The 22,697-nt window shown below is 58.2% G+C and overlaps 9 protein-coding genes across 9 annotated transcripts; 2 read left to right on the forward strand and 7 right to left on the reverse strand.

Moving 5' to 3' along the window:
* Positions 1–70: 70 nt before the first annotated feature.
* On the reverse strand, positions 71–3,157 carry PSEUBRA_002457 (Indoleamine 2,3-dioxygenase; the record flags this gene model as incomplete). Its single annotated transcript, XM_059464823.1, has 1 exon — positions 71–3,157. One exon carries the CDS (start codon positions 3,155–3,157, stop codon positions 71–73), a length of 3,087 nt encoding a protein of 1,028 aa, XP_059320744.1.
* A 1,251-nt stretch (positions 3,158–4,408) lies between these two features.
* PSEUBRA_002458 (Small GTPase superfamily) lies at positions 4,409–5,504 on the forward strand (the record flags this gene model as incomplete). Its single annotated transcript, XM_016435610.1, has 3 exons — positions 4,409–4,535; positions 4,645–4,709; positions 5,070–5,504. The coding sequence occupies 3 exons, from the start codon at positions 4,409–4,411 to the stop codon at positions 5,502–5,504; spliced, it is 627 nt and encodes a 208-aa protein (XP_016293049.1).
* A 623-nt stretch (positions 5,505–6,127) lies between these two features.
* On the forward strand, positions 6,128–7,380 carry PSEUBRA_002459 (Non-structural maintenance of chromosome element 4, C-terminal; the record flags this gene model as incomplete). The annotated part of the gene is made up of 2 exons (XM_016435607.1): positions 6,128–6,998; positions 7,130–7,380. 2 exons carry the CDS (start codon positions 6,128–6,130, stop codon positions 7,378–7,380), a joined length of 1,122 nt encoding a protein of 373 aa, XP_016293050.1.
* A 104-nt stretch (positions 7,381–7,484) lies between these two features.
* Positions 7,485–8,852, reverse strand: PSEUBRA_002460 (Sensitivity To Red Light Reduced-like, SRR1; the record flags this gene model as incomplete). Its single annotated transcript, XM_059464824.1, has 1 exon — positions 7,485–8,852. The coding sequence occupies one exon, from the start codon at positions 8,850–8,852 to the stop codon at positions 7,485–7,487; it is 1,368 nt and encodes a 455-aa protein (XP_059321275.1).
* A 314-nt stretch (positions 8,853–9,166) lies between these two features.
* Positions 9,167–10,169, reverse strand: PSEUBRA_002461 (Golgin subfamily A member 7/ERF4; the record flags this gene model as incomplete). Its single annotated transcript, XM_016435636.2, has 3 exons — positions 9,167–9,289; positions 9,374–9,596; positions 9,943–10,169. The coding sequence occupies 3 exons, from the start codon at positions 10,167–10,169 to the stop codon at positions 9,167–9,169; spliced, it is 573 nt and encodes a 190-aa protein (XP_016293051.2).
* Positions 10,170–10,659: 490 nt separating this feature from the next.
* PSEUBRA_002462 (RNA polymerase, subunit H/Rpb5 C-terminal) lies at positions 10,660–11,286 on the reverse strand (the record flags this gene model as incomplete). The annotated part of the gene is made up of 1 exon (XM_059464825.1): positions 10,660–11,286. The coding sequence occupies one exon, from the start codon at positions 11,284–11,286 to the stop codon at positions 10,660–10,662; it is 627 nt and encodes a 208-aa protein (XP_059321276.1).
* Positions 11,287–12,084: 798 nt separating this feature from the next.
* Positions 12,085–16,299, reverse strand: PSEUBRA_002463 (K Homology domain, type 1; the record flags this gene model as incomplete). The annotated part of the gene is made up of 1 exon (XM_016435634.2): positions 12,085–16,299. The coding sequence occupies one exon, from the start codon at positions 16,297–16,299 to the stop codon at positions 12,085–12,087; it is 4,215 nt and encodes a 1,404-aa protein (XP_016293052.2).
* Positions 16,300–18,328: 2,029 nt separating this feature from the next.
* On the reverse strand, positions 18,329–19,327 carry PSEUBRA_002464 (Anion-transporting ATPase-like domain protein; the record flags this gene model as incomplete). The annotated part of the gene is made up of 1 exon (XM_016435628.1): positions 18,329–19,327. The coding sequence occupies one exon, from the start codon at positions 19,325–19,327 to the stop codon at positions 18,329–18,331; it is 999 nt and encodes a 332-aa protein (XP_016293053.1).
* Positions 19,328–19,752: 425 nt separating this feature from the next.
* Positions 19,753–22,593, reverse strand: PSEUBRA_002465 (Biotin/lipoate A/B protein ligase; the record flags this gene model as incomplete). Its single annotated transcript, XM_016435617.2, has 1 exon — positions 19,753–22,593. The coding sequence occupies one exon, from the start codon at positions 22,591–22,593 to the stop codon at positions 19,753–19,755; it is 2,841 nt and encodes a 946-aa protein (XP_016293054.2).
* Between the last annotated feature and the right edge of the window lie 104 nt (positions 22,594–22,697).

Consider the following 22,697-nt stretch of genomic DNA (forward strand, 5'->3'; position numbering starts at 1 on the left):
CACGTGCGGCAAAGGATGTGACGAAAGACGAAGTGACCATTCTATCCGTGTGACGAGTGCGGCGTGATCTCTACAAAGCGGCAAAGACCGTCTTAGCCTCGTCCAGCAGCCCCTGGAGCGTCATCCTGCGCAAGATCCCCCGTCCCTCCGCCTGCTCTGCGGTCATCTGCCTCCCCCTCACCTGCTTCTCCTCATACGGACCATGACATACCACCACCTGACTCTCCACCTCTCCATCCAGCATCACATCCACCCACCCATACTTCTCCACCGTCTCACCATCCACCCGCATCGCCCCACCCTCCAACTCGACGCGCTTGAAATCGAACCCCAGCCCCAAGCCGAGATTCTTCGTGTACGCCTCTTTGTGCGTCCACAGACTGAACAACCTTTTCAAACCCTGCTGTTCCGGACAATTCAGCACCCACGCCGTTTCGCGCGCGGTGAGCGCCATATCCATGGTCTCTACGAAACTCCTTATGCTCTGCTCATAGCGCGGCAGCTCAACGCCCATCGCGTCGATGCCTACCCGAATGCCGGCGGTGGAAAAGGCAAGGACAACCCAATCTCCGTCATGCGAGATGTTGAAGTCCAGCCCGACGCTGGGCGCTGAGACGAATGGCCGACCCTGCGGCGTGACTCCGAATCGCACAGTGGCAGGATCGATGTTGAATCGCGTAGCAAGGAGCAGACGCGGCAGGAGACGCGCAACGAGCGACCGCACGCGGTCTGGCTGCCGGTAATACTTGAGCACTTTTGCTCGGTCAGCGGCGTTGTGTGCCCCCGGAAGGAGGGTCTCCACAATCTCGCGAAGAGATTCGTCCGTGAGAAGAGTTGGGTGGGCCGAGATGTCAACGGCCCAGATCTGCAGTGTTGCATCGGTATCGGTAGCAGACGCGGCGTTGTATTCGTCAGTCACGGTCGGGTCAACGGTTTGCGAGGCAGAAGGGGTGGTGGACTGACCTGATGAACTTCCCGCAGCGTTGGCCGTCGACGAGGTGGCGACACCGCTGACGGCAGTCGTAACACTCGCCGCAGTGGACGTGGCAACCTCCTTGGCGAGGATGAGCGCGTCGATGGTGTTGACACGGCAGTCGCGGAGGAAACTCACGAGGTCAGTGCCACCTGTTCCCTTTGCGCCGCCGCCGTTGTCCTTCGAGTTGGGATCGAGCAGCGCAGCCGCTTCGGCCTCGGCATCGGCGTGCGCTTTCGCCTTGGCTTTGGCCACCAAACGTCGGTCGACTTCGAGCTGACCGGTGAATCCACGAGGAAGGGGCGCATAGGCGTCGGGTGGAGAACCACGCGCTTGGGCGACAATGTAGAGGTAGGCCACCTTCATGTGCTCGTCACGCAGGGCTTTGAGCTCCTTAAGTGCGTTGTCGTAGGCAGCGGGGAGACCCTCGTCGTGCTCCTCGGTCTTGGATTTGAGCGCCAGGCTGCGGATGGGATGCGGGAGCTCTCGCGGCTGTGCCTCCTCCTCACCATCGCTGTCCGACGCAACAGAGGCAGACATGTCACTGAGGTCGTCCTCCTCGTCCACGTCGTCGTCGAACGAAACGTTGCGCAGGTGCGACAGGAACGCTCGGTGGTGTCCGGGCATGTAGAGCGACATGCGCTCCATAAACGTGGCATCTGCGCCCCTCGCATCGCTCGTTGCAGTCGCAGCGGGACGGTTAAGTCTCTCCTTCCTGCGAGTGTGGTCGACGTCCAAGAAGACATCGATTGCGTGGATCATCGAGCTCTGACCCGCCGACGGCCCAGAAAAGACACGCTTGACACCTTCCGCGTCCACACCTTCGAAGTGCCATCCCACTTGCTCGCCCTTGTCCACCGTATCGCTGCCAACGAACCAAGGCCGAATCCCCCAGTAGAAGATCTTTGGGTCGCATCCGTTGCGCACATCGTGCAGGAGCTTGGTCAGATCCTTGAGCACGACTGCTAGCCTGTTGAGGTACCCAGCGATACGCCTGCGTGCAACGCGATCCGCCACGAACGCCTCGTCCAAACTGACACGCATGAGCTCGAGCGCCTCGACGCCCCGCGCTTCGATGAGCAGCGAAGTGAAGAAGAAGTGGTGCTCGGACGGCGTTGCTGTGAAGGTCTCGACGATTCGCATGTTGTCCGGTTCGAGGCCGCGGGAGGCGTCGACGTATTCCCAATTCCACAAGACGGTGGTGGCGTAAGTGAGAACGGGCGGCAAGTCGAGCTTCTGCGAGAGCTGAACCCAGGGGACGGCGATGGCGGCGGGCACGCGGCGCAGATACTTGCCGGCGAGCTCGTCGACGAGGTCCTGCTCATCTTGGAGCTCCTCGACCGACTTGCGCGAGAAGACGTTAAGCCAGCTGCGTTGCGGAATCGCAGCGTCGGAGGCTTTAGGCGGTTGGCTGTGGATGTAGAAATGAGCGAGGAAGGAGAGGACGACATGGCCTCGACGTGCGAAGCGAATGTCGTTGGCGAGCTCTTCGGACAGAGGCAGTACTGGCATCTCACGAAGCGCGCGACGCCAGCGACGGGCGAGAAGGCGTTGGTGTTGGGTGATGGTGGCACCACCGCCGCCCTGCATAAGGGGGATGCGTTTTGCTTCGTCGAGCGCATTCTCCCACTGCTCAGCATGCACCCCACCGAGACGCCGGACGGGCGCCTCGGGTGGCAGGAAACCGGAACGAACGTCGACGTCAAAATCGGCAGCAGCAAGCGTAGATGTATCTGGAATGTGCTCGTCGACGGTGGAGAAGCCGGCTGGGCGTGGTACTGCATCTGCAAGACGGTCGAGGGGTTGGACGATGTGGCCGAGCGATGACGGCAATGCAGGAATACCAGCACGAACTGCTGTCGCTAGCTCTGACAGCGGCTGTGGTGATGAGAATGGCGATGACAAAGCGTCTGCTTCTGATACATTGCTGAGACCAGCGATGGGCATGGATGCTTCGCTGAAGGTGGATGAGGACGACGAAGAAACTCGTCGCGCGAGGGTTTGCTGTGACGTGCTGGCTGGCTGAGCTTTGTTGGCGCCTCGCTGCTGGGCCAAGAAATGATCTGGGGGCACTTCGAAGTACTCTGCCTCATCGTGTGTCTCTGGCCAGACGGGGTAGAAGGTCTTTCTGGGGGAGGCGGAAAGGCGGCTGGGGCCGGCGCCGTTGTTGAGAGGGATGGTCATGTTGTATGCTACTGATCCGTTCCGATCGAGGTCGAGAAGAAAGAAGTTGATGTCGAAGTGTTGGGGTAGAGAAGGTCGTCCGACAGGTGTAAGGGCTGAGGCAGAGCCTGATCTTATAGGCGTTGAGAGGAGCCTAAAGCAGGGTCCGAAGTCAGACAACCGATGGTATCAACGTTTGCTCAGGCAAAGGCGCAAGAGCGTTGCTGATTGATGCCGAAAAGGGCTTGCGCGGACGAGAGCCTCGGGGTCGAAGTAACAGCCGATCTGCTGTAACGGAAAGGGTCGACCAGATGACAGAGCGGCTGGACGAGCGGCAGCAATGTCAATGACAGAAATGGATGGTGGGGTGCCGACAAGGATGCGTGACAAACGCAAGGACAGCTGAACGAGCCTGTCGGATGAGCGCTTGCGGGAGCAGCCGAGCTGTCAAAGCCTGAGAGGGAGACAGAGTGAAATGTGATTGTAGAGAGCGAAGCCTACCATCCACCTCGAACAATGAGCTGAGTCCCATCAGCGTCGGTAAAAGAAGGCTTCATCGGAATCTCGCCGAAATAAGCGGCAGTTCCCGAAACCACTTTCATCCACACAAACAGATGAAGCAGCCTGTCACTGCTGCCACCACGCGATGCCAGCCGTCGATTCGCTTGGATCGCCACTGATGGCCCTAATCAATTTCCACTCGGCTCTCCGAGAAATCTCGAATTTCGTGGCTGCTCGACCTAGGAAATTTCGTCATCTCCGGACCGTCTTCCACGAACGCAGATCGAGCTCTATCTCCACTTTCGCGAAGCCCGATCTCGACACCGACTTGTTACCACAGCTGTGAGATCGCACCTGCAACTCCTTTAAAATTCTGCAATTTGCTGTGCTGTCACAAAGCCCCTCAGAATGCCTTGTCGCGGTGTGATCCTGGCTGAGCGGGCTCAAGCAACACACAGTCGACTCTCTCACACGCGCAGCTGCTGCGCATGCTCGGGCCTTAAGCCCTGAGTCTCGCCGTGATGATTTTGGCTGTGCTTTCCCGAGATGTGAATTTCGACACCTCGGCCTCGTATCGCGCTCTGGAATCACACACACACACACACGCACACGCCCTTTCACCTCCACTACCATCATCTCGTCGTCGCCCACCCTCAATCATCGCATCAACCACCGGATCATCCGCGACTGTCCTCTTACTGCACCACGCAAACTGTGCAGCTGTACGACAACAACCACACATCTCCCTGCACCGGCACCTAAGCGCTCAAAATGGCTGGCCTCTCTGCCGACTACGACTACCTCTTCAAGCTCCTGCTCATTGGTGACTCGGGTGTCGGAAAGTCATGTCTCCTTCTTCGATTCGCCGACGACACCTACACTGAGTCGTATATTTCGAGTAGGTATCCAGTTCCACAGTACATTACATGACAATCGCCGACACCTCGTAAGCTTGCACAGCCTTACTGACACCATGGCCATGTTGATCATTTTTTCTGCTTTCACAGCCATCGGCGTCGACTTCAAGATCCGCACCATCGAGCTCGAGGGCAAGACCGTCAAGCTCCAGATCGTGAGTATTGGAACGATGCGGTCACAGGTGCTTTGCTTGTGGAAAGGGCGATCTTTTGCCTCTGCGCTGGAGCTGCGCTTCGCTCGAAGATCCTCACACCTGTGGTAGCGTCAAGCGCAGACAGCGGAATGCGCGATCCAGCGCGAGGGACGAGCATTCGGATACCGTGTGGACCGCAACAGTCAATCTCGACCGGGCATTTCGAATCATGGATGCTCGGAACAGATTCGATGAATAGGCCGGCACAGCGACAGACGGCGGCGGGCCCCGCAAAGATTCCACAGACGACCCGACCGTGTAGCGTCGTATTGAAGCCGAGCTCGGACTGACATCATCCGTCACTTCCTTTTGCATCCACAGTGGGACACCGCGGGACAGGAGCGTTTCCGAACCATCACCTCGTCTTACTACCGTGGCGCGCACGGTATCATTGTCGTCTACGACGTCACAGACAACGACACGTTCAGCAACGTCAAGCAATGGCTCCAAGAGATTGATCGATACGCCTGCGAAGGTGTCAACAAGCTGCTGGTGGGCAACAAGTCGGATCTGACCAACAAGAAGGTGGTCGAGTATGCGACGGCCAAGGAGTTTGCGGATCAGCTGCAGATTCCGTTCCTCGAGACGTCGGCCAAGTCGGCGACCAACGTCGAGCAGGCCTTCTTGACCATGGCCAAGCAGATCAAGGACCGCATGGGATCCAGCACCGTCAACAACCAGGCAGGTGGCAAGAGCACGCTCAAGGTGGGCGCAGGCCAGAACGTCGCGGCGCAGTCGAATGGCGGGTGCTGCTGAGCGTTTGGATTCCACGTACATTGCTAGCGAGCGCCAGACGAACGATTCGGTTGTAGAATAAGCTGGGCTCCGCTAGCATTCTTTGGCTCGCCTCCCTGGTTCCATTGATTGCAATGACACGATACTTGTACATACTATCTGCTCGCGTCATTTCTGGTCTCTGCGCTGAGGGCTCGGACAGCATCCGATTAATCAAGCTTTGAAGTGTTTGACTCTGTGAGAGGACCGTGGGAAGCAAAAGATGAGCGTAGGAAGTCCCTCTCATTTGCGCCACGCAGCAAGCGCGCGTCTCACACGCGCCAGAAATTTGATCTTTCTCAAGGCAACGGCACGGCGCGCCGCTGCAGGCCTCTCTCTCCACACACGACGCTTCAGAACCCTAATCCAACACTTTTGTCGGAGCCTCCGCGGATCCACACCTCTCACCCTTTCCTCCATCGTCCATCCCGTCGGTGCTGAGTTCTGCGCTCTTCTCCCCATTGACGACATCTCAAACAGCCGCTCCCCATAGAGCAGTCGCAATCTTTTAAGCAGCACCGATCCACTCAATCGCACCCGCGAGCAGCACCTAGCCCTACACCTACCACCTCCGACGCACCACTCCATCTTCAACACCGCGAATCATGCCTTCTGCAACGCAACGCACACCCGACCCCTCCTCCCAAGCGGGCCCCTCCTCGCCGCGCAAGCGCCCTCCACCACCCGACACGTCCGCCTTCACCTACAATCCGCGCCAGGATGCAGACGACCGTCGTCGCGTCCGGTCCGACTACCGGGCGCTCATCGCGCGCGCCGAAGAGTCCAAGCGCGACTCGTCCCTCAAACCGGCGGACCTCGTCGATCTCATCTCCCAAGTGGACGAGTTGCACGAACGCGTGGTGGCGCCCAGCGAAAGTGTGCTCGACACCAAGACCTTGACGAGTATGTCCGAGATGGGGGCGCGCATGGCCAAGAAGATGAAGCTCAACGCGGATGCGTTTGACACGCACGAGTTTGTTTCGCGCATCGCGCGGTATGTGGGGGGTGAAGCGGCGGCGCAGCGTCGCACCGCGCGAGGCGATAGCGATGACGAGGACGACGAAGCGGAGGGCAATGTCAACGAGTGGGATTGGGCAAAATTGGGGAGATTAGCAGCAAGCGTATCGAGACGGGCGGTGACAATGGATTTCCTCCTCGGCCCCCTCGACACCGTCCCAAAGACACGCAAGTCCTTAGGACCGAGACGGGTGGAAGACGCACCGGCGGAAAGACAGGCTCCGCGCGCACTCGGTCAGCAGGATCTCCAGCAAAGCGCCGGCAGAGAAAGCACCAGCGCCATCATCAAAGTGTCTCAACTGCTCAAACAGCAGGGTCCCCAGGGCGTGTGTTTGTTCAGGTTCGCAGTCGACCCGCACAGCTTCGTCAACACCATCGAGAACTTCTTCCACGTCAGCTTTCTGATCAAGGAGAACAAGGCGAGCCTCACCACGGATCGCGAGGGCAATGCTATACTGGGTAAGTCGCAACCTCCCTACATTTCAGGGGGAACCCTTTCTGACTCTCCTCTTGCCATCCTTTTAATCTTTCAATCTGTCTTGATCCGTCTCTCGCAATCGCTCTGATACGATGGTCCTGGCGCGAGACAGCAACGGCACAACCCCCTTCCGAGGACGACGAATCGCAAGCCGACTCGACCACGCGCAGCAAGCAGTTCATCATGGAGATCGACTATCCGACGTACCTCGAGTCGATCCAGCTGTACGATCTTCGGGAGAGCGTGATTCCGACGCGCCCCAACCGGGTGGACCCCTTGAGTGGGTTGGAGGCGCTTGCCCGGGGCAGCGCGAGTCAGGAGATTGATGCTAGCGGGAGCAGCAGCAGCGCTGCGCAGAGGTGATGCGCGCCGCTTGTTACGAGACGCAATCGAAGTGCACAGTCGTCGCTCGGACCGCAAGACAGTGACTGCTAGGTGGCAATGTGAGTTGTGGGAGAGTGAGCGATTCAGAGCCAGTGAAAGCCCAAATCTCGCAAAGCATTTCGGTCCCACAGACGGGCGAATTCGGCCAGTAGCACCGCTTGGTCCTGCTCCTCCCTCTCCCCTTTCTCCGTTCCTTCATGCGCCACTGTGTCCCGTTTGAGTGGGGAAGCTTTCTTCCCCGACTCCCAGTTGGGCAGCTCCCTCACCTGAAACCGATTCACCAGCCTGGCAAGGGTCGGATAGCTCGTCTCGAGGGAGGAATTGTGTAGCGTGTAGTTGGTGAGGAGGTTGCTGAGGAGCACAACTTGCCTGCCTGCGTCTGCGTTGTCGTCTGGGTAGTTGAGCACGAGCACTTCTTCGTACAGCTCCCGATCGCAGTGGGGCATGTAGAGCAGCGTGGGAGTGCGGATGTTGGTGTAGTAGGATTCGATGCTTTTTGCCTCGCTCGGTGGGGGTGTACTGTGGGGATCTTTCGAACGAGGAGCGGTGCGGGAGTCTGAGGGTGGGGCGGCGTCGCTTTCCGAGATAGAGTCGGAGGCGCCGGGAACAGTTGTAGAGGGTGCGACAGCCACCCCGTACAGTTTAAGCAATCCCACATCATGCACAGTGAACACCGGATCGTACGCAACACACTCCATCCCACCCTTCCACTTCGTCTCCCCTTGCACCTCTGCCCCGCACCTGTGCTCGTCGTCGAGGCCAGTGTTGAGCATCAGCAGGTAGTCGCGCAAAACAACCAGAAGCGCGAGCTGAATCTGCGCGCTGCGTGAGGTGAGCGGGGAGCCAAGACCCAGGCATACGATGCGCTGCGGTCGAGCTGGTCTGCCCTCGATTGATTCTGCGTCTTGTGCTGACGGTGCTACTGCTGCTGCTGACGATGCTGACGATGTTGATGGTGGCGCTGATGCTGCTGGTGCGGGTGTTGTCTCTAGCTCGCCAGTGTTCGAGGATGTTGCGATCGAGCCAGACGTGTTGGCTTCCGGGACCGATGCGGCAGCCCAAACATCCCTCACACTCTCCGCAAGCTCCTCGGCATAGCTCCTCCTCCCTTCCCTTCCCTCCCTGCCCTTGCCCTTGCTTTCGCGGCAAAGCTCGCTCCCAAGATACCGAACAAACGTGTCCACCGCATGACGCGCCCTCACCATCTGCTCCTCGACCAGCTGCTGCTCGCTTTTGCCGTTCCTCTTTGCGTTCCTTCTCAAACCGGATCCGGAGGAGGAAGTGGATGGGGAAGAGTAATTGAAGCCAGTCGAGGGGCCGGTGAGACCGGTGCTGCTGCTCACGCTCTTGCCTGGGTGCGCTGGGGTGGGAGCCGGACGGCGGCGCGAACGGACGAACGTGAACGGTTCCTCTTCCGGAGCTTGGGTGGCGGTGGAGGGCGTGGAAGCCATCGTGGCCCTGGCTCCGTCGTGATGCGGGTGACCGTAATGGGTGAGCTCTAGGCGGGCGCCCCCTTTTGGGCATGGTGGTGCGCCAGGAAGAACGGTGGGCGAAAAGCTTTTGGACCCTGCGAAAAAGAAAACTCAGGGTCTCCTCCGTGGAAGACGCCGACCCCTCCCTCCGTTTGACACCGTTGCCGCCCGCCGCCGACACTCACACACACGTTGCTCGAAAGACTGCCAGTCGCATAGTCACGCTGCTCTGCTGCGAGAATCCCGGGGTATATTGTGCGCTGTGCATGGCAAGCAACAGTGTGTGCGTGGGTCTAAAAGTATTCCACCTCCAAAAAGAGGAATGCGGTCCTGTGCGGGTGGACGAGATTCAATCCTGCTGGGTGCATCGTCTCCCTGTTCACTCTCTCGACCAGCTCGTCGAGCTTCTTCATTGTCTGTTTCCCCCACATCCCATATCGTATCAGCACGTCATTTCCTCATAAGACTCTTACGAAGAGAAGGGGTTGGGGGTGACTTACGCGTCTGTAATGCGTCCCGAGCACCAGAGTGGAGAGGTAGAACGTGCCTATCGCAACAACGTTATCCACCCACACCCGCGTCGAATTGTGCGCCTCGACGAGCAAGCTGTTGATATCGTTGACGATTTCGCTAAACGTTGTTGGACTGAGCCGCGTCTCGAGCTCGAGTGGGAAAGAGGGGTGGTATTGGGGTAGTTCGCCGAGCGAATAGTCTCGTTCGATCCTGTGGTGATGCAAATAAAGACAGTCAGCGAGAGGATGTCCTTGTAAGGTATCGAGAAAGGCTCGACGAGAGAAGAGACGAGGCTGGATTGCGAAGGGACAGCTGAGACAGAGGGGCAGTTCAGGTGGAGGAAGCTCGAAGCGTCTATAGCTGGGACAGAACTGGCGCGAAGCGTCTACCTCGCGAAGGTGGAGCCTTGTAGCGTCCCCAGCTCGAGCGTAGGAGAGACGAACCGGGCCGGACGACGGCGGGGCGGCACGGCAGTTGGAAGGGTAGGAAAGAAAGACGTCACTCGGGCAGCGACAGGTCGAGGTGTCTCTAGGGAAAAAGGGCTCGATCAACGCACCGTACGATCTCCTTCGGCAGATGTAGCCCAGGCGTGCCCGTTTGGGGCTCACCAAATGCGCGGCTAGCGTCTGGTGCGCCAAAGTAGTAGCTTGATGTTGGGGGCGGATAGTATTCCTGCTCGGCTTGTGTATCTGAAGAAGGGACTTTGGTGGTGGCGATGGCTGCTGGAGGGTAGGCGGTCGAGGTGGAGGATGCTTGATCGGTGGGCTTCTCCACGTTCGGCATTGTTGCTGTTTGCTGCTCCAGCGAGCAGGATGGTCAGTTGGAGGGAAAGATGAGGCTACGAGTAGGCTGCACTGGTACCATACGCTGCTGTTGTGCCAACAAGATGGACAGGAGGATGTTGAGGTGACGACCGATGTGCAGGTCAGTGACAAGTCGTCAGGAGCGAGAACAACACTTTTTCTGCAAAATCCCGCCGCACACGCCGGCACGCGAGCCCAATTCACGCGCTGCCCAACACCACTGTGGAGCTCTCTGGCCTAACTCTTGCTCAACTGGATGTGGTGGACAGCACTCAAAACATGTAGCCACAATCACAAGCGCAGGGTGCCGGGCACAGGCACGTCAGAGCACAGCAAACGATGCAGAGGAGAAGGATACTATTACAACTTTTGTTTTGAGGTGGCGGCGAAGAACGGCAGGTTGTGTGGGAATGGTAATTGGCAAGGCCCGAACCAAGCTTTGCGATGGACGACGTCTTGAGCGTCCGTGATCACATGCAGATCCTATACGAGCAGTATCGGCCACTAGTCTCGCTGGGTCGGATAATCTTGACCACCTGACCTCTTTGCAGACCGAAGTACCTCGCCACCGGATCTGCCTGTTGGATCCTCGGCAACTGCGTTTCCTTCAACCTGTACCTCTGGAGCAAATCCTTCTTCTCCTGTGGATACAACGGTTCGTGCTTAGGCACCAAATGATGGTGCGTGATATTAACCAGCAAAAAGGCCTCTTCGAAGTCCTCCAGATGGAAAGTACCTCTCATGGCATCGATGACTTTGCGTGCTGCACTGGTCATTTTTTCGGGCCAGATGATGATGCCTCTCTGAATATCACGTTCTTCCATGATGCTGATGAATTGACGCATCGTCTTGACGCCAACGTTGCGCTCCATCGAGTAGAAGACGAAGAGACGTTGGTTCTCGTGCTCGCTGTGCTCGGTGAAGAAGTTGAGCTTGGTGCGGTCGACAGAGCCACCGGTGGGCGCATATTCCGCTTTGAAAGTCTCGAGATCAACGTTGATCTCGTCGTCAGAGACGAGGTAGCCACGATCACGGACGAGCTCGTGGATCGTCTTGTTGACTCGCCACAGACGCACGGTCTCGCGGTCGTCGTCCATCGTGTATGGTGTGTGCGGGTGGGTATAGAGGGGAGCAGAAGGGAATGAGACGCAGTGACGGAGGGCTCAAAGCGTACTTGTCGTGCTGATGAGCGACTTTGCAAGCTACGTGGTCGTAAAAGCGCTAAGAGGTCGAGAATGAGGCTGGCGACTCAGCCAGTCGGATTGGCTTCCAGAGACCTATTCAAAGGCTTCCTGCGCTTTTGCCTAGATGCTACGGAAGCAGTGCCTTGCTGCCGCTATGCTACAAAGAGCGATCGCTGCTGGATGTCGTCCGTCGATGGTCCCACCAACAGCTTGCTTGGGCCGATGAGGATGGTGGAGGTTACCGCGAAGAAAGGTGCAATCCATAGAAATTTTCGAGGTTCTTCCCTCTGCCAAAGCGACCCTGAAGCGCCCAATTCGGGTCCGATAAAATTTTGCCTGCCCTCAATCCAGGGTCTAACACCGCAACTCGGTGCGAAAAGTCCGTCCTTCAGCCGACCATCAATCTCTGCCTTCCCTTGTCCGGATCAACATCATGGCTCAACGCGAACGGCTCAACGCCACAACGCTCACAAAGAGCGACGAATGGCAATGGTATGATCGTATCGATTTCGAAGAATGAAGGGGTGCCCCAACCGAAAGCAAGACAGCTCGATCGAGGCGGGTAGTACTGATGATATAAATGTGCATATGCGAGACCGCAAGAGGTATGTGGGGGTGTATCGATGTAGACAGGGGAATCATGTACAAGTTATGCTCCGTGCTGGGAAGAAAGAAACGGTGACCGATGCCGGGATCCAGATTAAGAGAGAACTAGGGGCGGTCGAAAGCGAGTTGGGCGAGAACGCGGCTCACTTCGTCCATGGTGGTGGGATCGAGGTTCTGCGTGTTGCGGCCAGGTGGGAGGCGCGAAATGCTAGCAGATGATGCATGGAGGTGTTGAGGCTGATGAGGCATGCCGTATCCTTGCTGCTGTTGGTGAAGTTGTTTCTGTTGCTGAGGCAGGCTGCCCTGCGGTGTGGGAGGGCCATAGAGGTGATGAGGTGCACCCGAGGTGAAACTCGATTGCGAGCCTCCCATACCAGGGAAGTGACCCGTCATGCTCGGCGCACCCGTTCCGATCGGACCGAGCCCAAATGGAGTCGATGGCCCAACGCTCATACTACCACTAGCGTGCTGCGAAGCCTGCTGGGCCGCCATGGCTCCGATATCGAGGCTCTGGGCTCGATGCGCAAACGAACGCGGCTTGCGGAGCGCCTTGACTCGGTCATCCATCGACATGCCCTCCAAGCCGCGGTTCATGTGCATCTCGTCCGACAGTCGAGGACCGCTCTGCTGATGGTGCAAGGAGGGCTGCGAAGGGAACTGAATGCCTCCTGGCGTCGTTGGCACACCAGCACCGATAGCACCAGTGATTGCAGGGCTGGGCAGCCCCGCGCCTTGCGGGCCCACGCCAGGCGGCGGCAGCCCAACAAAGCTCGGCGCGTTGCTGCTCGTGGTGCTCGTCGTGAAGGCACGCGTAGGCGCGCCCCATACATCGCTGCCAAATCCACGCCCGTTGCCGTACGGCGAAGCGTAGAGCGAAGAGGTGATCATCGGCGAGTTGGCCGCTGTAGCCGCGATGGCACCATTGCCAGTCGGGAATCCTGGTCCAAGGTGCTGGCCAGGCGAATCAAAGAGCGCCTTGATATCGGGCGTCGAAGCCGCAGCACGAACTCTGCGCTCGTTCGCACGCGCTTGCTCGGCGGCTGCATTGGCTGCAGCTGTTTGATGGAACGACTCGGTCGACTCGGCCGCCGCAGCCGTCGAGATGAGCTTGTTGGCAAAGTGTGGGAAGGCCGAGGCGAACGAGTCGGAGCGAGCTCGAGATGGTGCGGCGTAGATGTTGGCGTTGCGGTTGATCAGGAAGTCCTCGATGGCATCCTTGGCGGTGGGCAAGAAATCCGTGTTGCTCCTGTTGAGTCGCAGCTTAAAGACCGCCTCACCTCCGGGGCGTCGCTGCTCGATGACAGGCGAGACAGTGATGCTGAGATCTCGCTTGAGCTGCTCGGCCAGCGCAGTGAACTCGTCACTCTGAATAGCCTCTGCGAGCTCTGTCGAGTTGGGTGCACGGAACTCGGCCTCGAAGGGGACGTGATCGAGCAGCATCTGCGCAGCGATGTGGATCTGCGACTCCGGGCCAAAGATGGTCACCAGATCGGACGCCGACTCCCGCGCAGGGAAGCGAACACTCGAGCTCGTCTTGCTCTCAATGTCGTGGATGAAGATCGCCTTCTCGCCCAGCAGCGTGCGGTGGTATCGGCGCGAGATGGTGACCGTCTCGCTAATGTAGTCCTTATCCTTCGGGTTGACTAGCTCCATAACCGAGAGCTTGAGGTTCTCGAGATTGACCGCATTCTTGGCCGGCGTGCGAGCAATGACGTTGTCTTCGTTGTCGAGGTAGCCTCCCAACGCAGCGAACTCTTCGGCGTTGCTGAACTTGACGTACACGCCGAACTTCTTCATGATGCGCTGAATGTTCTTGCCACCGACACCAATGATGCGCTTGTGGTAAGCCTCGGGCACGTGGAATGACATTTCGGCGGGCAGCTCCTCCTGCAGCAAGCCAAGGCCCTGCAAGACACCGTTGCGGTCGTTGCCAGAGACATCGATCAAGAAGTTGTAGTCGTTGAAGGTCTCGAACTTGATGCGGACGCCGCACTGCTTCATGACCTTGTTGACCTTGCCGTTCTTTTTGCCCGAGATGAATTCGCGGTGCTCGTTGGCCAGCTCGATCTGGAAGCGCACCTCAAAGTTGAAGCTCTTCATCAGATCCAGCTCGAGCAGCGCGGAGACAGCGGTGCGCACCTCGGACTCAAGACCATGGATCTCGAAGCAGTTGCTCTTGAAGACGACTTCGGCGCCAGAAGCATTGCTGACGTGCTTGAGCACGGGGGCAACTTGGGTCGGGTTGAGGTTGGCCTGCGAAGGCATGTAGACGTCGAAGCCCACCGGCAGCAGCCAGAGCGAGGCCACATAGAACGAACACGCGAGCTGCATGATCGATCGGATGGTACGCTCGATGTTGACGCGGTGGTCGCCAAACACAGAAATGACGCTCGATTGGCTGCCGAGCAGTGGGAAAGCAACAAAGGTGCCGTTGTCGATCATGATGGATCGCAGCTCCTCGAGTCGCTCGGTGAGCATCCAATCGAGCTTGCGAGGCAAGATGGCGGCATCGCGCGAGATGATACCTTTGCTCTTATGCATCGAGACCTGGAACAGCATGTCGCGAGCACGCTGAACGCCAAAGAACTCGCCCGTGATGTGGATCTGATTCTGGTGAGCAGCGACACCGCTTGCGTCGCTGCGAGTGGCGAGATTGGAGCCAAAGGTGCCGAGGAAGGAGCTGGGCAGGTAGATGCTGGTGCCGGTCTCTTCCTCAATCTTTTGCAGGACGCATCGCTTGCGACCGCCGATGATGTTGTGCAGCTTGTAGTCGATCTCGCACGTCTCGGGCTTGAGTCCTGCGATCTCGTCAAAGATGACAAGCACCTTGACGCGCGCCAGCTCGACGCTCTCGAAGGGTCCGGATACGAGCACTTCAACAATGCGCTCGGTCTCGAGACCGTATCCGAGATCGGCGCCACGTACTTCGGCGTTCTTGAGCGTGATGGTCGCACCCGTAGCCGTCTGAACGTCATCGAGCTTGCGTCGGACGTCTTCCTTGATGCTCTCCTTGCCAGGCGGCGACTGGCCGGGGGCGATGTCGAACACATCAGCACGGGAGACCTTGATGGACGACGTGGTCTTGAACGGATTCTCTCGCAGGATCGTCCCACGTGCGTTCATGACTTGCTGGTAGCCACCACTGAGATGGAAATTGTACTGCGGTGGCTTGCTTGCACCGCTGAGGCTAGCTCGTGGTACGCCTGCTGCATTGGGATGCGGCGATCGCAGGGGCTGAGCCGAGGACAGCCCAACCTCCTGTGCGATGTGACTGCCAGACTGCGGATTGAGCGACGAGAGCGACAGCGAGCTTGCGTTGAGACCAGGGAAACCAGAGCCGAGCGCTTCCCCACCGGATCGACCGGCGAAGTAGGCAGACGAGTGCGTGTCCGGCGTACCAATGGGCTGAGGGTGGTACTGCTGGTAAGGGTAGCCGGAGCCGCCGGAGCCGTTGGTGTTGGGCAGAGGCAGCTGGTCGAGGCTTTGCAGAGAGGAGAAGGAGCTCTGACGGGGGAAAGGATGCGAGAGAGGCGTTGGAGGCATGCGTGATTCATCAGGCTGCGGGACTGGTGCAAAGGAGACGAGGCATTGGTGATTGGCCATGACGTCGGAGCTGAGCTTCTGTATGGCCTCTTGCAGGTCTTTGCTGCTCTGCGACTGCGTCATGCCACGCTCGTGCTGCGGGTGATTGAGCGAGATGGAATTTGAAGCCGAGTGTGTCGTGCTTGACGGGTTGGCACCGATGGCACTGCTGGCTGCCGTGCTGTCAGCGGTGAAGGACGCCGCGGAGGAGATGTCGAAGCTGGAACGTGTGCCGACCGTGGACCTGCTGTCTCGGTGCTGGCTACCTGCATTGTCGTCGACCAAGTTTGAGCCAGCCACCCTGGAAGGTCGTGCATTGCCTCGTTCTCCGATGGGCGCTAGCGGCGCAGGGCCTTCCGTCTCGGTACTTGACGGGGCAGACTGAGACGAGGAAGCTGCCGCAGCAGCAGCAGCGTCGCCGTCGGCCTTTTCAGCACCTACCGCTTCGACGATGCGATCATTTGTGCGCTTGCCGCCGAAAGCACTGGGCATGAATGCCTTGACGCTAGGAGGAAAGCGTGAGCGCATTGAGGTGAATCGACCGGGCAAGGAGGATGCCGGAGGCTCAGGAGCAGCCGAGGCGGGAGGGGCGGGGCGTGCACCTGCTCGAAGTGCATCGAGGCCCACTCCCGACGACGATGATGCGGTGGCATTCACATTTTGATTGGAGGAATCGGAAGCGAACGAGCTCGCACCGATCGAGCGTGGGATGGTAAACGAGGTCGAGTAGAGATCCATCTTGGCTCAGGAGAGGTACGCGGAAGCCTGAACCACAGCCGAGGTGAGTACAGAGCTTCGACATGCAAGAGGTCCGGAAGGAATCGTGCTAGAGGACTCCTGCGAGTGGAGCCTGACTGGTTGGTTTGACCAGTTGCTTGGGTGCGTTAGGCAGACCGGATCAAGTTATCCGACTCTCAGAGGGCTGCCGTTGTCACGTGGCGTGCGTTTCGTAAGATGTTTATATCCGGTGAATGACGAGGACTCGAGGTATGTTTGAAGCCGAATGAAAGCAGTAACCGATGCAGAATTCGAGACAAGCTGGCAGTATGAGGCTTGGACTGCGAGGCTGGGAGGGCGGACGTGGCGGAAGCTGTGCTGGGTGGCAGATGAGCTTGAGAAGCAGAACAAGCGACGAGCGATCCGTTCGATCCGATGCAGTGTGGTTATCGGGTGTTCAGGTATAGATGGCGAATGCAAGAAGGTGCCGAGGAACGAATGTCAAGCGGAATGCAGATTGAGCGAGCGAGTCGAAAGAAGCGAAGAAACCAGGACCTTGGGCGTCGATGCGTGAAGAGAAAGGCAGAAGGACCTTGAATACGCTATCAAACCGGACGTCGAGTGTGAGAGGGCGATCGAAGGTAGCTGCTGATGTCGGAGGAAGGGCGAGAAGGAGGAGGAGGAAGATGCAAAGGAAGAATGCTTTCAGAAGTAACGCTCACCAACACTTTTGGCCGTGATCGGAGGGTGAAAAAGGGGTTTTGAGAAGCAGCTAAGAAAATGGCTCCTGGCCGAGACAGCAGCTTTTTCACAAAGCGGTGTGCTGCCTCGTGCTTTCTCGACTTTCCGAAAAATGCTGACTTTTTTCTTTTCTTTTGCTCTTTTTTTTTCCATGATGTTTCTCCACCTCATTGGCTGCTGCAAGGGAGGGACACGCGAGAAGAAGATGGCTCGTGTCACCACGGAGGCCGCAATGATTCGTGCCATGGTCGGCTCCACCAGCAACAGGAAGTGGGGTACGAGGGCGCATGTCTTTCTCCCACGCTTTCCGACCATGACTGCAGCTTGAGGTGTGGAAGCGGCTCCACCACGCAGAAAATGAAAAAGGGGAGCTGCACCTCGGCCCCTCTGTGGGCATGCAGTGCAGAATGCGAATTCTGGTTAGGGCCTGCGGCATTCTTTCTTCTCGCTCCACCGAGTCGATCATGCTGCATCGAGCCGATCTCGACCCTCGGACGGTGGGCTTGGCGCAGAGCTGAGTCTACCGTCGGCTAGGCATCCGAAGCCTGGGCGTGTGAATGTGATCGTAACAATGCGAAGAGGTAGCTAGGGGCTCGCTCTTGCCGCGCTGCTCCACAGCGGCGGTGCTGATGCTGGCATATGGCAGTGACGCGACCTGCAAAGTCATCCCTTTCTCGGCTGTCCCGTTCCAAGCGAGCCCATTCTTGCCGTGGTACCCTTGTCGGCTCCTCTATCCGATACGACCATCCCATCGGATCGTCCGCAGCTGTGTCCCCTCGAGCCTGAGCTTGTGCGCTGTGCTGACCGGAAGCACGAGGTAACAGGCGTACGAGCTCAGGCTAGTTGCAACCAAGCTCACTGCGGAGAAGACCGTCGTTTCCCTGCATGACTAACTGAGACAGAGCTAAAAATGGGCCCTTTTAATCTGGCCTGAGATCCAGAGGCTCGAAAATTCTCCGATGTGTGGAGCTCTTTTTCTCATTCTTCATGCGAAAGGACAAGATCCGTGCGGGTTGACTTGACGCTGAGCCTAACAGCTTTGAGAAATTTCCAGCCGGCCCCTCCTGCACCCCCAGCTTCGAAGCTTAACCTGTGTCGAGTGCTTGGAGTGCTCCTGGACTCGAACTCAATCTCAGAAGTATGCGACTCGAGAACGTCAGAGTGATACAAGTCATGCTCTACATTACGACTGCGTACCGTCATGTTCTCGTACACGACATGAGTCTTCTGCCAGCCAAGATGAGAGTAACAACATCGTCTACATTGCGACTGATACGGAAGAACACCGCGCCCAACCCCAACTGCACCCTTACTCGGACGGCGGGCTATACGGGCTGATCAAAAACTTGCTGAAATCCTTCAACTTCTCCGTTCCCCTCACCTCCTCCGTCAACAATGGCATCTTGACAATATGAAAATCGTCCGCATACAACTCCATCATCTCGCCCACATACTTGTCCTGCATCTGCTTCCGCACTCTGCAATGTTGGCAGTTGCTGTCCTTCTTCGGATACAGCAACTGATTGCAAACGATGGCGTGGGTATCGATCTCGTACTGGGTGAGTTCCTGGATGAGGCGTTCGGTTTCGTAGAGGGAGAGGAATTCGGCGATGCAGACGCAGACGAACGTCGTTTTCTCGGGGTCTTTGAATTGGGTGTTGACCTCGGTGATGACTTCGCGCATGCTTTCGAGTTTGGCGAACATGTCTTCCTGGTTTGCGCCGCCGCCGCCGAGCATCGATTGGAATTGACCCAACATCGGCCCCAGGCTCCTGCCCAGGGTGGAGAACTTCGCCAGAGCCTTTTCGAGCACGCTTGGGAAGGAGAGGAATCGCAACGTATGCCCCGTCGGCGCAGTGTCGAAGACAATGACCGAATACTCCATCGATTTGACATGCTTCATGATCTCCGCGAATCCCATCGCCTCATCCACACCCGGAATGGCAAACGCCAAATCCTGCATCATCGACCCCATCGCCCCTCCAGAGCTGTCCGACTGCTCAATCATCTCCTGAATCGACGAGTTCGGATCGATCTCCATCGCAGAGAGGTTGTCGAACCCATTGACCTTGGTTGCTTCCTTGCCAAACTTCTGACCGAAGGCATCCGAGAGGTTGTGTGCCGGGTCCGTCGAGATGAGCAGCACCGACTCGCGAACTTTGGAGAGCTGGATGGCGAGAGAGCAAGAGGTGGTGGTTTTACCGACACCACCCTTGCCTCCGACAAAGAGCCATTTGAGCGTTTTCTGGTCGAGAATGTTTTGCAGCGTGGGCTCGAGCGCGTCTTCTACTACCGCGGCGGCCGACATGGTTGTGAGATGCGGTGGGCGAAGGATGGGTGCGTGGTATGTGCTGAGTAGGTGCGCCAACTGCGCGATGTAGGATGAGATGATGGATGATGTCGTGAGCCAACCAACACCCTTTTTCAAGATGCAGCCAATTTTAGCGCACGAGCCTTGCCACACGTCAAAAGCAACACACAGACGAGCGCATTTCGAAAAATCCACGGTTTCACGCACCGCAACAGTGCAGATCCTCCACGTCGCCAAGGCTGCTTCCACGGCATGCCGCGGCCTTCCAGGCGGTGCTAGACGTTGAGCACAATTTCATAGCGGCTCACCACAACGTCTCTGCTCCTCACCTAGGCATCATGAGATCCCAACAGTTCGACCAACGGCTAGAAATTGTCGTCTACAGCTCCTATTGCTGAGACACTGAGCATACGTGAACACCGCTACACCTTGCGCTTGACCAAATTCTGCAGCATATCAAACGAGTTCCCATCCGGCTGGAGCTGGATGATCCCACTCGCGTTTGCATCCTTTGTGTCTCCCCAAGCCCTTCCATCCTTCGCATGCACGTTGCTCGTCCTAGGGACGGCCTGCAACAGACCGAAGTCGGATGAGATACCTACGATTCTAACACTCTCCTCTCCGCCTCCTTCACCGCTCCTGAGCGCATCCTCGGTCAGCGTCGTTTCCTGATCGCTGTGCAGCCAAGCCTGTCTATACCTCGGCACAAACGGCGCAAAGTTGCCTCCATTCTGCATGAAGGTGCGCCAGATCGAGTCGAACGTGGACAATATCGCACCTGCCAGCTTTTCCTGCGTAATCTCATCCAGCTTCTCCCCCTCGTTGGTGTCGTTGTGAATCGCAATGAGGTCCGAGACCGACGTCGTCGGACGAGGGTTGAGACAGTTGACACCACACCCAGAGATCAGCACGAACTCGCTCCCGCCGCTGAATTGCGAGTTGACCAAGATACCGCCCAGCTTGGCATATCGTTTGCCGTTGAGTTCGAAGGTCGCCGTCTTCGCCCGTCCGTCCGACGCGGGAGGGATCTCGGCGTAAATGTCGTTCGGCCACTTGATGCGTACTTTGTCCGCCACTGCACGACCCGCTGCACTGTCGCCTAAAGCAATACGAATGCCCTCGACGACAGCAAGCGCAGAAAGGTATTGAAGGAAGACGGTTTTGGAAGCCATCGAGACGGGAACACGGAAGACGGTGGAGAACTGCAAACAGCCCTTAGGCGAGATCCACCGGTTGCCACCCCGCCCTCGACCGGACATCTGCTGCGTCGCAAAGAAGGTTGTTCCGACAGGCAGGGCGGAAAGTAGACGGAAGTTCTTGTCCAGCATGGTTTGGGTGGACGTCACCATCTGCGTGTATAGCATGGGCGTGCCGAATCGGAGATCGGTGGGTGTCGTGCTGGCGGAGGAACCGAAAGGGTTGAACGGGTCATACGGCGCACGCCATGTTGACCAATGACCGGGTTCCTTGTCGCTCTCTCTTTGAGAGTTGATCTGTCGGAAGTGCAATAGATGCTTTTCGTACTCGGCGATGTTCCAGTAGGGAAGGACGTCAGAGGAGGGTCGATCTTGCTTGCAGACGAGCACGTACTTGGGCACCGAGTCCAAGTCGACTTCCTTGTCTGAGTTCGAGTCCTCAGCGCTTCCATCGGCGGCAGGCGCGGGAACGATGGGCTTGGAGAAAGCAGCGTAGTCGGCGGAAGAGCACAACCCCTGAGCCTCCCGAATGGCGTTTGCGTCTGCGGAAGCAAAGTGCATCGTGTCGTTCGAGTCCTTGACGCTGGCCACGATGGCGCCTTTCAAGGCAGAGCTCGACCCGAACCCTTCGATATGCGATGCTGAGCTGGACGCTTCCGCAGCGAGCTTCTGCACGATATCGTTAGTGACCTGATCCGACCCTTCGCCGATCGATGCAAGAAGAATGGGCTGCAGCTTAGGCTCTTCCGTCTCGACAGCTGTACTCGCTGCTCCCGCCGCACGAGCTGCTTCAGACAGCTTCGTTGGAGCAGCCCACTGAGGCAGCTCCGAACGCAGCCCCAATCGCTGCGAGAACAGTTCGTGCATCCACTGCAGCCGACGCTGTTCGTGCACGCGGAGCTGTCTATCGTGCTCGTCGCGATCCTTGTCATCCTGCGCCTGTGTCTGACCGTTCTCCGCCAAGAGTACGGGCGTTGATGTGGGCAACAGTGGGAACTCCGGGTGCGTTCCGAACAGCAACGCCTTGCCAAGCCCAACTGACGAAAGCACCACCGCAGCCTCCCCACCGTAGTCCGGCCGTCTCTGCTTCGCCTCTCCGCTGTTCAAGTCGATGTCCAGACGCAGCTCGTCCGGCTGCACCTGCGCGTAGCGAGCGAGCACCTCGACGCCGTCCCCCGCAAACCGATCGGCGTCCATGAACGCTCCGCCCCCGTTGTAGTGGCACCTCCATTGGTCGCTCTCTCTCGTACGCTCGATGTCCACAATTCGTGCTCCTTTGTCGGACTCGTACACGAATCCGGGATATACCGTCCCCTGACAGGTCCCAGGGAAGAACCGAAGAAACGGTCGCTCGCCGTCCACCTCCATGCTCGTGCCGCGCTCAAAGGTGCAGTGCGCGGAAGCGTAGTATGCGCCTGCACAGATCCCAAGGAAGCTGCCGCCCGACTCGACGTAGGCGCGCACTTGCGCGGACGCTGTCCTGCTGCCAGACGATGAGGAGGCATTTGTATCGCGAGAGTACGGCCGGGCGAGCTCGGAGACGTACGGCAGATCTCGACCGCCAGGAATGACCACGAGCGCTGCACCCTTCTGCCACGGATCGAGAGCCAGCGTCTTGGCATCCGCCGTCTTGACATCGTACGTGGTGAGCAGCGTGCGTAGCGTCTTGAGCGTGTGGTGCAGGGCCGAGGTCGAGACTCCCGGTCCAGAGTAGACAAGCACGTCCGACATGGCGGCGAGCCCAAGTGAGCGACGGGATGATGCTGTACTGAGCGAGGAACACCGGAATGGAGATCGCAGTCGAATGCCGCCGCTGGCCGAAGACGACGCGATCGGGTTAGCGCCCCGTGCTGGTGTGGCCGCACTGATGGCGCTAGCAATGGCACGAGCAGCCCACACTGCGGATGCTTGACCCTGTGCTCGTCCGAACGAACAGCTAGCAAGTTGCACCCTCCGATGGGGTGGCTCTGGTGGTCTCGCAGGCTGGACCGCGGTGGAGAGAAAGCGTCGACCACCTGCTCGCGTGCAAATGTTGGGGAAGATGGTCGACAAAGTAGACCCTGACATCTGATATGCGAGCCCAAAGCAAGCACTAAATCCCAGAAGCTTCTGGGTCGGAGATGGGAGGCCAAAAATCTAAGTTCATATACACAAAGCACGGCTCGGGAGCC

Source organism: Kalmanozyma brasiliensis (assembly GCF_000497045.1).
Source record: "Kalmanozyma brasiliensis GHG001 unplaced genomic scaffold PSEUBRA_SCAF19, whole genome shotgun sequence".
NCBI lineage: Eukaryota > Fungi > Basidiomycota > Ustilaginomycetes > Ustilaginales > Kalmanozyma > Kalmanozyma brasiliensis.